The following is a 13,417-nucleotide window of genomic DNA, read 5'->3' on the forward strand; positions in this document are numbered from 1 at the left end:
TCTCTCTCTCTCTCTCTCTCTCTCTCTCTCTCTCTCTCTCTCTCTCTCTCTCTCTCTCTCTCTCTCTCTCTCTCTCTCTCTCTCTCTCTGTGGTTAGCTGCTCGTCGTAGCCTCGGCACCTCGGTTTCTTGTTATGCGAAATGTCAGGAACTGTCACTTTAAATACCGACGTGGCAGAACTGCACCGAGCTCACTGTGTGAAAAATAACGATGTATCGAGCTACAAATGAGTCAGTTCGAGACTCGGCACACCAGGTGAAGTTCAGTGATTGTTCAGTGATCCGGCAAGGTCACCCCGGCTGTCTGGCCCTGGTCTGTTGCGGTTGGGTGTCAACTGACATGATGCATATCCAGTACGTGTTCTCTGACCGCTCTAATGACGGCCTCTAATTAGGATTTTGGAGAAGACACTTAGCATCTTAATTACCTTGCTCGCCTCATTACAGGGAGATAACGCGGGGCAATTACGCTTCAGCCACGTCCCCCCGACCCTGTTCCTGAACTGCTCGCTGCTCAGGCAGGAAGCCCTCCCCTGCCCAGTCCTCGGTAGTCATCCCAATCCCAGACATGGAATGCCTCCTCAGAACAAAGGTCTCTCTGTGGGGGGGGGGGGGGGGGATGTGTTTGACCTCTGACTGAAGTGTGAAAGGGGAAGTCGCACCACAGTTCACCCCTGCATGCCTGCAGAGAAAACATAGCAGGAGGTCAGTCGGCAGTGGGCAACAGTTCCTCTTTGGCCTCCAAGTGGAGCTGCTCTCTTTGAGCCTAAGATCAAGCAGCTCGCACATGCACAATATTTTATAGCTTAAAGAGCTCCGTTTTCACATGCCAGCTCGTGCTTTTTTTTTTTCTTCAGTTTTTCCCTCTATCGCACTGTACGTTTGTTCTAAAAGCTGCAGCGAGACCATCGGCCTCCGCAAAGCTGCATCTTCAAACTGTCTGACCTCAGCATGAGTTTCAAGAATTGCAAACCATTTTCCATTTCCTGTGGGTTTAAATGCAAGCAGCAAGCAAGGCTCCCAAAAGTAGCACACACCACCACTCGGGTCTAAAGTGTTATGCACACACATGCGCGCACACACACACACACACGCGCGCTCTTCTTGTAGCCGCAACCACATCCATGGTAATGTCAGAGAAATGGATGCTAGAAGCTGAATTCTAATCATCTTGGAGAGCTCCAGCGTGCGTCAGTACCAGAGAAACCCCCCCAGCATAATGACTAGTTACAGAGATGGTCACTTTGATGAAAAATGAAGGTGCATCACTATTTTTTTTTTTTTGTGCACAGTCGCTATGCGTTTCTGGAGAATGAATCACTGTGACACTAATCCAGGAAGCAGTCTTTCGTTTCCTGCTCTAAAGGAAAGTGTACTCTAAAAAAACTCAGCCAAGAATGGTTTTGACCAAACAACCTCTCCTTCAGAGTGAAAAAGGAGGTTGACTTGGTTTACTGCTGAAATGGAGAAATGCTTAATATGTTCCCAGCTCGTGCCTGCGAATGGTTGTTTAGCTCCTCCGTGTCCTCGCTAATGTTGGCAGCAGCGGGTTTTGTCTCGCTGCTCGGTGCAGGAGGGAAGGGGGTCTCCCTGCACATTGAAGTAGTGTGTACATTAACTCTCTTAGAAGGAAGGGGAGCGCCGAGACAGTATTCAGACTTCAGGGGAAGTATCAGATCATTCCTAAGTGCTTGGTCAGAATGTGTGCAGACTGTTGAATTTGAACAAGATGGCCTTTATCTAGATTTGAAACCCTCTCGGGCGCTCTGTTGACAGCTTAACGAAGCTACTAAAACACGTTGTCACGTCAAGCAATTCATTGTTCAGACGGGTACGGTAATAGTTCAATGTCCGTGTTAAGTTCACAGATTCAAGTTCAAGTTCAACTTGCTCATTTCCTCTCCTGAATGAAAACACTATAGGCTTGCTTGCATTTCATTTACACATGCAGATCAGTGCAGTTTCACTGTCTGTCTCCACTGCTCTCATGTTGGCAACAAGCGGGGTAGGTGGCAGGTCAAGTAATGTGTGCTGGGAGCAAAATAAATAAATAAAAGGAAGATTATATGGACCAATGACGGATATCCTCAAAATCCCCCCAAAACATGAGTGCTATTTTCACAGCTGAGGATAGTAGTAGAAGGAGGAGGGGGCTGGTTATGTAACAGTCGTGCCCACAGGGCCTGGTCACAAGAATGTCCTCTGAAGATAAAAAGCATGTGTGCCATCTAAGTCCCCCACACATGGTCCTAGTTTGTTTGTGTGGGTGAACTGTCAGCTTCAGGCATTGATCTGACTGATGGGAGCATCCAACGTAAATCCACCATGTCTCCGCTTTACTAAACTTTGTTACGCAAGCGCAGCAAGACCGGGCAGGACTCTTGACTATTCCTTCCACATAAATGTGAGAGGTTGTCATTGAGTTGTCTAACTACTAAATTCCACACAAAAAAGAACCCGGCTAATCCCCGACATTTAATTTGTTTTGAACAAACGAGCGACAAACTATGCAGGCTGAGGCGCACACAGTGTCTAGTTACCAACCTGACACGACCCCTCTGCCACCCTTCTGTGGCTAATTTATAGCTTAAGATTCCTTTCTACTTTTAAGAAGATGTTTTGATCAGTTATTCAGAGTTTGCTTCAGTTTCCCCTGGTTTGATTTAGTAAGTTAACCGGCTGTATATCAGGCTGTATAGGCTTATCTGCATCAGCTGTAAGCTGATATGACCCGTCTTATCTCCTGTAATATTATTGCTAATGGGAATTCTAAAATTATATTGATTCACGTTGGACTCGCATGCAATGCGTGGATTTGGACGGACTTTGTTCCTCCAAGTCAAAGTACACTCATGTGGAGACGGGGCGTTGCGTCATTTTAAGACACTGGAAATGACTTATGGTTTGTTTACTATGACTGTTCAAATGGGACGAGTAGGAATTTTGCTATTGTGAGCTTGTGTGACTCAAACTGAGAGGAAGGGTGTATTTGTGCAATTTATTATAACAAGTTAAAGAGAATAATTAAAAAATGAAAGTAAGCCAAACTGAGCTCCACTGGGTGGTGTTTTGTCTTCTTACACTTTTCCTTCCTGTGCTTACCTTCCAGCGCCGCCGGTGGCGAAATCTTCAACCAGTGTGTTGCCGATAACGACGAGGCCTTCACGGAGAAAGATGTGATCCGGCTGGCCAAGCAGATCCTGACGGGAGTGGCCTTCCTGCATCGGAACAATGTGGTGCATCTGGATCTGAAAGTGAGCACGCTGAAAGATTATATGACAATATAATGGCAGCCTAAAGGAGATATGAGTTCTGTTATGCAACCTCGACTCATTCACTGTGTCACGACCCCGTTCCCACGAGGAATCAGTCGGTAAAGGAACCTCACTGAGCCGTCGTGTTTTCTTTAATGGCCTCCCCTGGGGGGTAACAAGGCAGTCGTCATTGAGGTTTTCTTTCTACATCGCATCTCGCAAATTGACCAAGCATCTGGTTTCTCAATACATGTTATACGACCCCTTTGAAAAGCCAGTCTGACCGAGAACAAACAAAACCAGTCGCACGCACACTCCAGTACCTGGACTCATGCCAGTGTTTGGCACGGGTAACCTACCTGTTCTCCGTCTCATCTGATTGGCTTAGAGGATGAGCTCAAAGGGAGACTGACAAACCCCAAATCCTCTTGGAACCAGTTACTTCAACTGCTTTGACTCATTCACGCTGCCATTACTGACCTCAAGACACTATGACACTATGTACCATACCTCCGTCTAATTTGTGTGTGTGTCCTCCTCTCCAGCCCCAGAACATCTTGCTGACCAGTGCCCTACCTCTGGGGGACATTCGCATCGTGGACTTTGGCTTGTCCAGACGCATGGACAACCTCACAGAGGTCAGGGAGATCGTGGGTACCCCCGAGTATGTTGGTGAGTCCTGATTTAAGGCCTTAAATACCCAGAATCACCTGTGTCTTTTCAATGTGAGGGCCATTTGTCAAGACTAATTGGGGCCATGTGTTTCTCTTGCAGCACCAGAGATCCTGAACTATGAACCTATTAGCACTGCGACAGACATGTGGTAAGTGTGCTACAGTAGTTAACGGGACTATTTCCAGTCATTTAGACCACTTTAGTTAGTTTTGCGTCTGAGGATAAAAGACTTATTGAAGTTGACATCACCTCCCTAATGTGCAACAGACAAGTCTAGACCTTTGACCACAAGAGCATCTTTGCTTCATTCTACATTGCCGTTAATTCATGACTGACAGATTCTGCAACCATCAACGTGACAAACTGCCTCGTAACTTCCTTCCCTTTTCTTCCTCCCCATCTGCCAGGAGTATCGGGGTCCTGACCTACGTCATGCTGACGGGCGAGTCGCCCTTCCTGGGCGACGACAAGCAGGTGACATTCCTCAACATCTGCCAAGTCAACATCGACTACTCGCAGGACACGTTCGAGGGGATCTCCTCCCTGGCTGTTGACTTCATCAATACCTTGTTGGTTAAAAACCCCAGGTGAGCCAGTTTACTGTAAAGACGAAGATATCATCAGGAGTTGTGACTCAGTCACTTTGAGCTGATTTAATCACAAAGGATGTGAGTCAGGTTCACACTGGCACGGAAGTGCATCCGCATACGTCTAGATGAGTGTATGTGGTAACAAGATTTACGTCACTTCGACGAAAGTTCGCTTCCTTTTTTTTGCAGACTTGTGGCTGTAAACTCACCTAATTTTAAAGAAAAAGAAGGCCACTGTCGTCATGTTTTGACATTACACCGATGTGTCAGTTTTGTGTGTCAACATGTTAACGAAAGAAGAGTTGAACTGAGGTGATTTTCAAGGGAAGCTTTGTAACCGTACTTCTGATTAACTTAGCTCTAACCCAGATTCTGATTGAGGGCTCCGAGACTGAGCCATGTAGGCTACATTGTCGCCACAGAGTTGATGAAAAGTAGCAGCGGCCTCTGTCTCACATCCAGAGCCATAATCTCCAGTCAGTATCGTTTAATTGCAGTAAATTACTGGTGGCGTTGGAAAAAGTGGAAGATTCCTCAGTGTTGGAGTAATCGGTGGGAGATGGAAGGGGGGGAAAAACTTGAGAGCAAAAAAAGTGCTTTTCTTTTGTGGTTTCCGACCCAGATTGATTGAATCGGAAGATCCAGGCGATCCGTCGGTTATGTAAACTCTCCGGGAATTTCCAACTCATCCGCAGTGTTATTGTGTTTGTGTGTACAGGAAGAGGGCCACGGCGGAAGAATGCCTCAACCACCCCTGGCTGAACTCGCTCGCCCATCCCAACTCCCCCCTGCACCTCCACGCCAGGTCGGGCTCCTCTGTGGACGAGCCGGAGACGAGCCAGTCGGAGTCGGAGCCCGAGAGCCCGGCTTCCTCCCCCGAGCTGGACCTGATCGGGTCGTACCTGGCGTGCCCGGGCCAGGGGGGGCTGAAGACGGGCCGCGACGCCTTCTCCTTCAGCGAGCCACACTTTCCCACCCGGCCTGAGATTAAGCAGGAGCTGATCTGCTGAACGGCTTCTTGGCAGGTGGAGAGAGACTGAGCGAAGTCGAACTTCGCGGAGCAGACGCTGAAAGCCAGTGAGCCCGGTCTGACTCAGGGCCACGCTATACGGATGCTGTACGCCTGCTGCTGGCTGCTTCTACTGCTGTGATGTCTGTGAGGCTCTGTGTGTGTAGTCTAACACCTCTGCATTTGTATGAATAATCCTCGCTTCTCCGTGCTGATTTATGATCGTACGGAAGAAATGTGAGAGGAATAAAGATGCAGGAGATAAAGGGGGTGGCAGAAGAGACTCGAGGACTTTGTCGCAGGACTGCACTGCTGCCTTAAAAGCGACGTGCTTTACACTGAGGCTAGTTCACCCCTGCACGCACACTGGTTTCTCTTTTTACCCAATTAGCCTCTTGAACTGTGTTTCAGCGAGGAGGCAGCCTTGGGGAAATGACTTCACTCACTGTGCGCTCTCATCAAAACACGTTATGCTTCGACTGACCCAGATGTACCTTCTGTGATGAGTTTTGTTGAAGGATTTAAAGGGTTTTAACACATGGTTGTACTTAACTAAAGAATTAAAGCAAAGGACTGCTCCACTGTTTTATATGTTTATTTATGTGTGTTTGTCATGCCACTTCACCCCCTAAAAGACACAAAGCCCACATCAATGCCTGAGTTTTGAAATACTAGCATTCTAGCATTTTTTTTAAGGACAATCTGAAGCACTTTTTATTTTGTTATTGGACATGTTATAGTAAGAAACCAAAGGCTCTTCAAGCACAGTCAGCTGTCACACAATGTACTGTACATGTTAACCATTTTACACAATCTACTGTTTTTGTCACATTACCTTTTATTCACAAAGTGCCACCTTTTTTTTCAACATCACTTCTGTGTTAATATTAAAGTTTTGCATTGTTTTGTTGGCTGTTGCACAAATTGCACAAGTGTGTTTTTTTTTTTTTTGTACTTTAACTGCAAGGTTGCCACAAAATTTCAGGCTCTTCAAATATTGTGAAAACATCAGTCTTGGAAAAAGGGGGATGGCAGAAGTTGAAATTGTGATTGTGCTCAACTGAAGATTTGTATAATTATGGGATGTTTGCCTTCAAATGGTCGGGATCAGGGAAATTGGAAGGAATTTCTCAAAACAAGTACTGAAATGTATATTGTGAATTAGTATTAAGATGAATCTGTAAAATAATTGATGCGTTTTTTTTTTTTTTTTTACATATGAATGTTAACATCATTATATCATTTCTTATCTTGTACGTTAACTTTTACTTATTCCTGTTGTCAGGCAGGTTTGCACTTGTCCTTGTGGACGCTATGTCAAAATGAATAAATGTTGATGACATGCATTACAAAACGTAACAAAGAAAAATACAAGTGCATTTTGTATCAAACTATTATACTTGTGTCTGTGTGATTTGTTTTTTGATTTATTATTATAGCAGCATGAAATTTAACATTAGCAGCATTACTTTATTTTCCAAGCAGTTAACTTGGCTCATTATTTCTGATTTAATTTAAAGGACCGGCCATTGGGATTGGGCCCCTCTACAGCGCAGCCCTGCTTACGAATGGAATACAGCGAAATCCTTCTGTGCTTTATGGATTTCAAAATAGTGAATTACGGAGATAAGGAATTGCCCGGCAATATGTTTTCATGCAGAGTTCGCGGAAACTCTTAAAGGAATGTCTTCACCAAAAAAAAAAAAAAATTGCTTTTTTTTCATGAACCCAAATGGTAAAGATATAAATGTTAGATAACAATGTCCTCATGGAGCCAATTCTGATTTATTTTGCATTAGCATGTCAACATTATCAGTGGACCTCTGATGGGTTGCAGTATGCATGTACAGCACGTGCTTCAATTGTACTCCCTGGTATTTAACAGTCCAAACAAAACTGAGTTTCCCCTGGGATCGTGGTTCCCAACTTTTTTACAACCATTTTTTTGTGTTATCTTTTTTTTTAATCTATCTTTTGTATCATCCCACCACATGTTCTCATACCAAAACAAATGACCCACGTGTGGACCAGATGACATGTGAAGCATCTGCTTTTCCTCTCAGCAAGTCTATTTAGAGAAACAGTATCTTAAAGAAAATAAAAGTCCTTCTCTCGGGCCAGTCTTCCATAAATATCCAGCAGACTCTCTGAACAGGAAATGCCAGCATCCTGTGAAGAGGAACACAAGAGTAATGCTTTCCACCGTAGTTCAGTCTCTCTCTCTCCCTCATGCACGCGCTCTAATGCTTGTTTACTTGTGTCAGGTTAAACAATATCCCTGCCCGCCAATATCCTGAATTCTTGCTTTAATGTGCGCTTCCTCCCGTGGTCGGCTCTGGGCCAGGTCAGCTCTGCTGTGGCCGATGAGGAGAAGGTGACTGCTTCCCCTAAAGAAAGTCCTGCTGCTGCATGGAGCTGAGGAATGCCAGAAATGTTCACAACTGGCCTCCTTCCTTTTTTTTCAAACCTCGTCCTTTATGCCTCTCTTCCCTTCTTATGGGGTTTGTTTTCTCAGTGAGAGGTGGTATTGTTTCCATACAGCAAACACACACACACACACACACACACACACATACAGTTATTGAAGTGGTTGATTAAGTGCCTGTTTCTCAGACTCTTGGGATCAGTTGATGTGTCTTTGATATTTAAGGTGACCATTAGAGGATGATTTAAGGCAGATGTGAGGCAGTTTGCACTGCAAGAGTGCACTTGGCTCCTGCAGATCCAAACAAATACAGAAAGTATAGTCAAAAAGCTTACTGTGACATCCAGATAACCTGCTGTCAACGATCTCCGTGGAATGAAACTCAGGTCCTGCTTAATGGTTTCTGAGGGTTATCAGGCAACAGATCCTGCTTTTAAACGGCCCAGTGAGGCACATGACTTTGTAAAAATCCATTTGTCTCTCTTGAGTCTGTGTAACAACAGTCAAAACAGATAACATGAATGAAACAAATATTGGCTTTTCTTGCACTATACAAAACCTGGATGTCTGACATCTGCTGGGCTGTAAGATGTTTTATTTGCTGTATAGGCGCTCAGCAGGCCTTTCATCTCGTGCTAACCAACCAACAGGCCAGTCTGTCAGCGCCTCCGGCCATGATGCATTGATCCCTGGAGGTTTGTGAAAATCCAGAGCTGGGACCTCAAAATGTAAACTTCTTGGGAAGCTGGAAGGGCTAAACATTCTACACTGTATAGGTCAAAACCATCAGTTATACAACCAAAGATTGTTTGACAGCAGTGCGACATTTTTCCCATGGCTTTTCCCATCTGTGTGCCACTGACAGCCAAGGAACACGCTACAAAAAAAACAGTACCATGACTGTAATCACATATTTGCTCATATGTAAAGCACTTTCCTTCATCATATTCAAATGTCTTTTTTTTGTTATCTGACTGGACAAAGAGAGCATGTAACTTCATGACTGTGTGCGTGGCAAATAGGCCAACCCTTTCATGACACGTGAACTGGAACCCATCTGTCTTGTTATAGGGTTGGATTAGATGCAGAGGCACTTGCAGCCCATCCTTATTTTCTTGGGCTCAACCAGCGACCCGCTTCCATCACCAGATAGAAATGAAGTCTTCCCAGCTCCTCGTAGCGTTCCTCTCTCTCCATCCGCCTGACCTCCTGCTCAGCTCGTCTCTCTCTGTCTCCTCTGTCATGTTTTTCTCTGTCCGTGTCTCTCTCAATCTCGCTATCTCTACATCTCTTTCAGTGCACCAGTTTTGTCATAAGTAGTTCCCCTCGCACCTGGTTCCTGATTATACTGCGGAATGAGAGTACACTGATGTCAGAGAGCTCAAGAGAATGTGTGTGTGTGTGTGTGTGTGTGTGTGTGTGTGTGTGTGTGTGTGTCTAGTCTGAGCTCACCTTTACATTGTAGCCACAATGATCTCGATGACACAATGTACCGCTAATAAAAAAAAACTTTCATTTCATCCCTTTGGGTTTCTGCTCAATTGCCATCCTCTCAGTGACTCTCTCCACATCAGTTCGCTCCTGCTACATTCCAGCGTTGACCTTTAAGATCTTTAAGATCCACATAAAGCCTGCACCACATGCAAGAGCTTCGGCCTCTTGACGCTGATGGATATCAGTGGCTGGTAGAAATGGACCTTAAGTGGATGACAACAGGGAAAGGATCCCAACGGTTACCTGGGATTCTGTCTATTCGTCCCAGAACGCTATGGCAATGTTAAGACCGACCATGACAAATCAAAGGCGCCGGCTGAAGTTCTCCATGTCCGCTGACCAGATGTCGACCGGTACAAACAATGGAGATTTCTTTCTTTCACGTTTTCCCAGCAATGCTTACAAGAGAAAAACAGAACGAGAGGGGAGAGAATTTCCAGAAACACTCGTAACCGCTGGTAATATGTTTCTCATAGTGGTGCATTCATAGCAGCGAGGGAGGCAAATGCCTTTGGTTAAGCGCAGCTATTTATTCTGTCCCTGGAAACGGTTGAAGAACAACAAAAGCATTCTCAACGAAGAGCAGCACGACCTGATGCTGCTGCCTGTTTTCCTCCGTCTGCGGTGGCTACATCCTCCCTCAACATGGGGGCACATACTGGCACACACATCGCACCCCAGAAAGCCACACAATAGGCACGCTCAGCTCAGAGAGAACTTTTCAACCCGAAAGCTGTGTGAGGAACCCAACCAAAACAAGGGACGCCGCTAAGTTGATCCTTAAAAGGTTCAATTTCAATGCGGGTAAGCTCATGGAAAGAAACAAAAACACTGCCAGTTCTGTTTGGATTTGCAGGACGCGGTGCACACGAATGAGCACTCGCATGTACTTAAATTGTAGTTGATACACACACACACACACACACACACACACACACACACACACACACACACGCCAGAGTACCCACGGTGAACTCTGCCCGCTGACTTGTTACAAGCTTGGGAGGGAGTCCAGGTTTTGTTTCAGACTGACAGGGAACAGATTCTGTCGGTCTCTTTTTCCAGCGCTTGATTTCCGACCCACAGCGCTCTGGTTGTTTACTATGGTACTGGATTAGGGAGTTATTTGGAGCACGCACCTACACCCCCCCCCCCCCACACACACACACACACACACACAGGCAAGTACCTCCATTCAGGACTCAGGCACGTGCTTTAGGGATAAGTCTGGATAAGACTCACTCATGACAGTTCCGTTTTCTTGTGGCTCTCTACATCCATATGTGTTTGTGTTGTTGTTGCAAGTTTTGAGTTGTATTTAGTGTCAAGGAACATTATGAACATTTAATATTCAACACCAAAAATAAGAAAAAAGTCATGGATAAAGGTACTCCATCCTGGTTATTCCTGCATGATGTCTCTATATTTGTATCTCATCTGGCTTCATGTATTCCACTTGTTACATGTTCACATCCTGTCTTGATTTTCATCACTTACTATTGTATTTTTGCTTTCTTTCTAACGTAAAGTTAAAGTACTTTTTCTTCTCAGCTGTATTACTCTGCCCATTGTCCAAGTGCTTTGGTCTTTAGATCAAAATCTTCTCTTCGTAAAATCATTGAATCAAAAGAATTGTTTCCAGTTGCGAGCGAGCACGGGGATACACATGACATCCATCTCCAAGCTGGGCAACATTTCATCCTCACTTTTTAAACTTGCAGCTGTTAAAAGCTTCTCGGGTCGGGTTTCCAGACTGTTGCGCTTCAGCCAAAGAATCTTTGTCAGCGGCGTCTGGGTCGAGATTTACGATCAAATCAGCTGGTGCTGTTCCAAAATATGCTGGATTTAACCAGGAAAAACCATGATCTGGGGCAAACATCTCAACTGTAGAGTTGATGCGGCCGAGGTGAAACATCAAACTGCCTTGCAAAAAAATTGTGACAGCATTATATCGATTGCTGTGGTGTCTGCCTTTATCGAAAACGTGTGGTTTTCTCGCAATTTGTCCAAAGATCGGAACTCGATCTTGAACCGCATGAGGTACCTTGGTGAGATAATAAAATCACACAAGCTGACCTAGAGTGCACACATTCAATAGTGGCACAAGTACACACATACACATTGTATGCGTACACCCCACCAAAGGTGACCTTGCTCTCCCTGCCAAAAATGGACCTTAGACCCCGGGTGACGTCCTGCAGCTGCTTTGGGGTCAGGGAGGTCTGCACCACCGTGTAGCGGTCCCTGAGTTGAGTTGAAGACGTGATGACAGCATCTTGCCATCAAGACGACTGGGGTTGTAGTTTGTCTCGGGCGACAGGTGGCGCTTGGGCTGCGTCCTCAGCAGTGCACGTTCCCCATGTGGATGTGAGTTCGTCAGTTGATGCCTCTGTGAAAGAGATTCAACTATAGACAGCAGTACCTCTGTGACAGGCTGTCCCTGGACATCATTGATAAATACAGACGTCAAGTCTGTAATTAATTATCATTAAGCTGCGTCCTCCAATATGTCTGCCTGTCTCTAGTTCAAAGTGTGTGCTTAAATGAGAAGAAGAAAAAGCTCAGCCATATATATATATATATATATATATATATATATACAGTATGAGGTACAATAGTCTAGAGATGGTACACGATTTGAGTACTTAACTTTCATTTCATTTATTTATTTTATGTCTAAGTAATGTGCCACGTGCGCAACTTCACTGTCTGATCAGTTTTTGCTGGGATAGAGCAGAGATCCAGCAACTATATGCACAACCTTGTTGTTTGCAATAAAGGCTTACCCAACAGCGATAGAGGGCAGGAGATCGAGACCAGCAAACATACTGACAGTTTACTTTTAGTGTGACCTGAGGGTAAATGATTAGAAGGTACATAAAAGGTTCATGAACAGGTGAAACTGCTTGCCCGGCTCTGGCTCAGCTCACATATCATTGATACATCGATGGCTTATTGAGGCCTGAAGTGTTTCGTTTTTGTTTTTTTACTGGAGATGTCTTCGTTTTCCAAGAGGGGGCAGCAGATGTTTGTGGAAGAGATAAAACCAATGTTGTCGTGCCATTTTAAGTAATGTTGAATCGTACATAGGAATCATAATGTTATCAAGCACTTAAATGCACTCAGTCACTAATAATCATTCAAACTCTGGACTTTACCTGCTTTCAACCAAGTGGAATAACAATGAAAGTGGTGACTTACTGCACTGACTCAAATTATTATTATTACCTATTTTGCAAAGGACAAATGGACTGCTGTTCATGCACTCACTTCAATATCAATAATAATTGAATAAGGAGTTTTGGCAAAACCCTCTATTAGCAAAATGACCAAAATGCATACTGGGTGCACAAGTTTGTGTTGTGTTGTTGCAAGTTAACAAACATTTGCATGTACGTATGCAAACATTTGCCAGTTAGCAGTAATCACAATGTACACCTGAAACTGATGTGTGATATGTTTTGCAAGTATTTCATCATAAACCAAAGTAGGCCACTTGGTATAATTACAATTTTGACTTAGTAAAAGTGCTAGATGAAAACTTATTTCAATCAGGAGAGACAAGTGAATGAAGAAAAGTCGGCCGATCCCCAAAGTCAGTAGGAAGAATCCTCTGGGGACCATGAATATCTTTACAAGATTTCATTACAGCTACCTGCCGCTTGTTGATTTGTCAGTATTATGATCTCTGTCAGCGTGATGGAATTTTTTGTGAGAAAGAGGAAAGTAAACATGTCCTTTTCAGTGGAATTCTCCTCCAGGAATATTTCTAGGTTTCTTGGTGCCTGCATGAATTAGTGTAAAGGTCAGCTGTCACATCTTTTTATGTGATTGTCACTTGATTTCTTCTTTCTCCTTGTTTTCCCTTTCTCCTGGCTTCATGTGTTATGCAACTCTCTTCCACAGAGTTATGAATATTTGTGCGTGTGTGTGTGTGTGTGTGTGTGTGTGTGTGTGTGTGTGTGTGTGTG

At 44.6% G+C, this 13,417-nt stretch overlaps 1 protein-coding gene across 1 annotated transcript in view; it reads left to right on the forward strand.

The window, feature by feature from the left end:
* Positions 1–7,806, forward strand: part of stk17al (serine/threonine kinase 17a like) — a 12,300-nt gene extending 4,494 nt beyond the window's left edge. Inside the window, exons 3-7 of the mRNA XM_031867981.1 lie at positions 3,109–3,253; positions 3,799–3,925; positions 4,028–4,076; positions 4,336–4,515; positions 5,237–7,806. Coding sequence (XP_031723841.1) covers positions 3,109–3,253; positions 3,799–3,925; positions 4,028–4,076; positions 4,336–4,515; positions 5,237–5,528 — 793 coding nt within the window. The 3' untranslated portion in view covers positions 5,529–7,806. The remainder of the gene's footprint in view (positions 1–3,108; positions 3,254–3,798; positions 3,926–4,027; positions 4,077–4,335; positions 4,516–5,236) is intronic.
* The last annotated feature ends 5,611 nt before the right edge of the window (positions 7,807–13,417 follow it).

The sequence above is a fragment of the Anarrhichthys ocellatus genome, unplaced genomic scaffold, assembly GCF_004355925.1.
Source record: "Anarrhichthys ocellatus isolate YVR2014 unplaced genomic scaffold, GSC_Weel_1.0 scaffold40, whole genome shotgun sequence".
Classification (NCBI taxonomy): Eukaryota; Metazoa; Chordata; class Actinopteri; order Perciformes; family Anarhichadidae; genus Anarrhichthys; species Anarrhichthys ocellatus.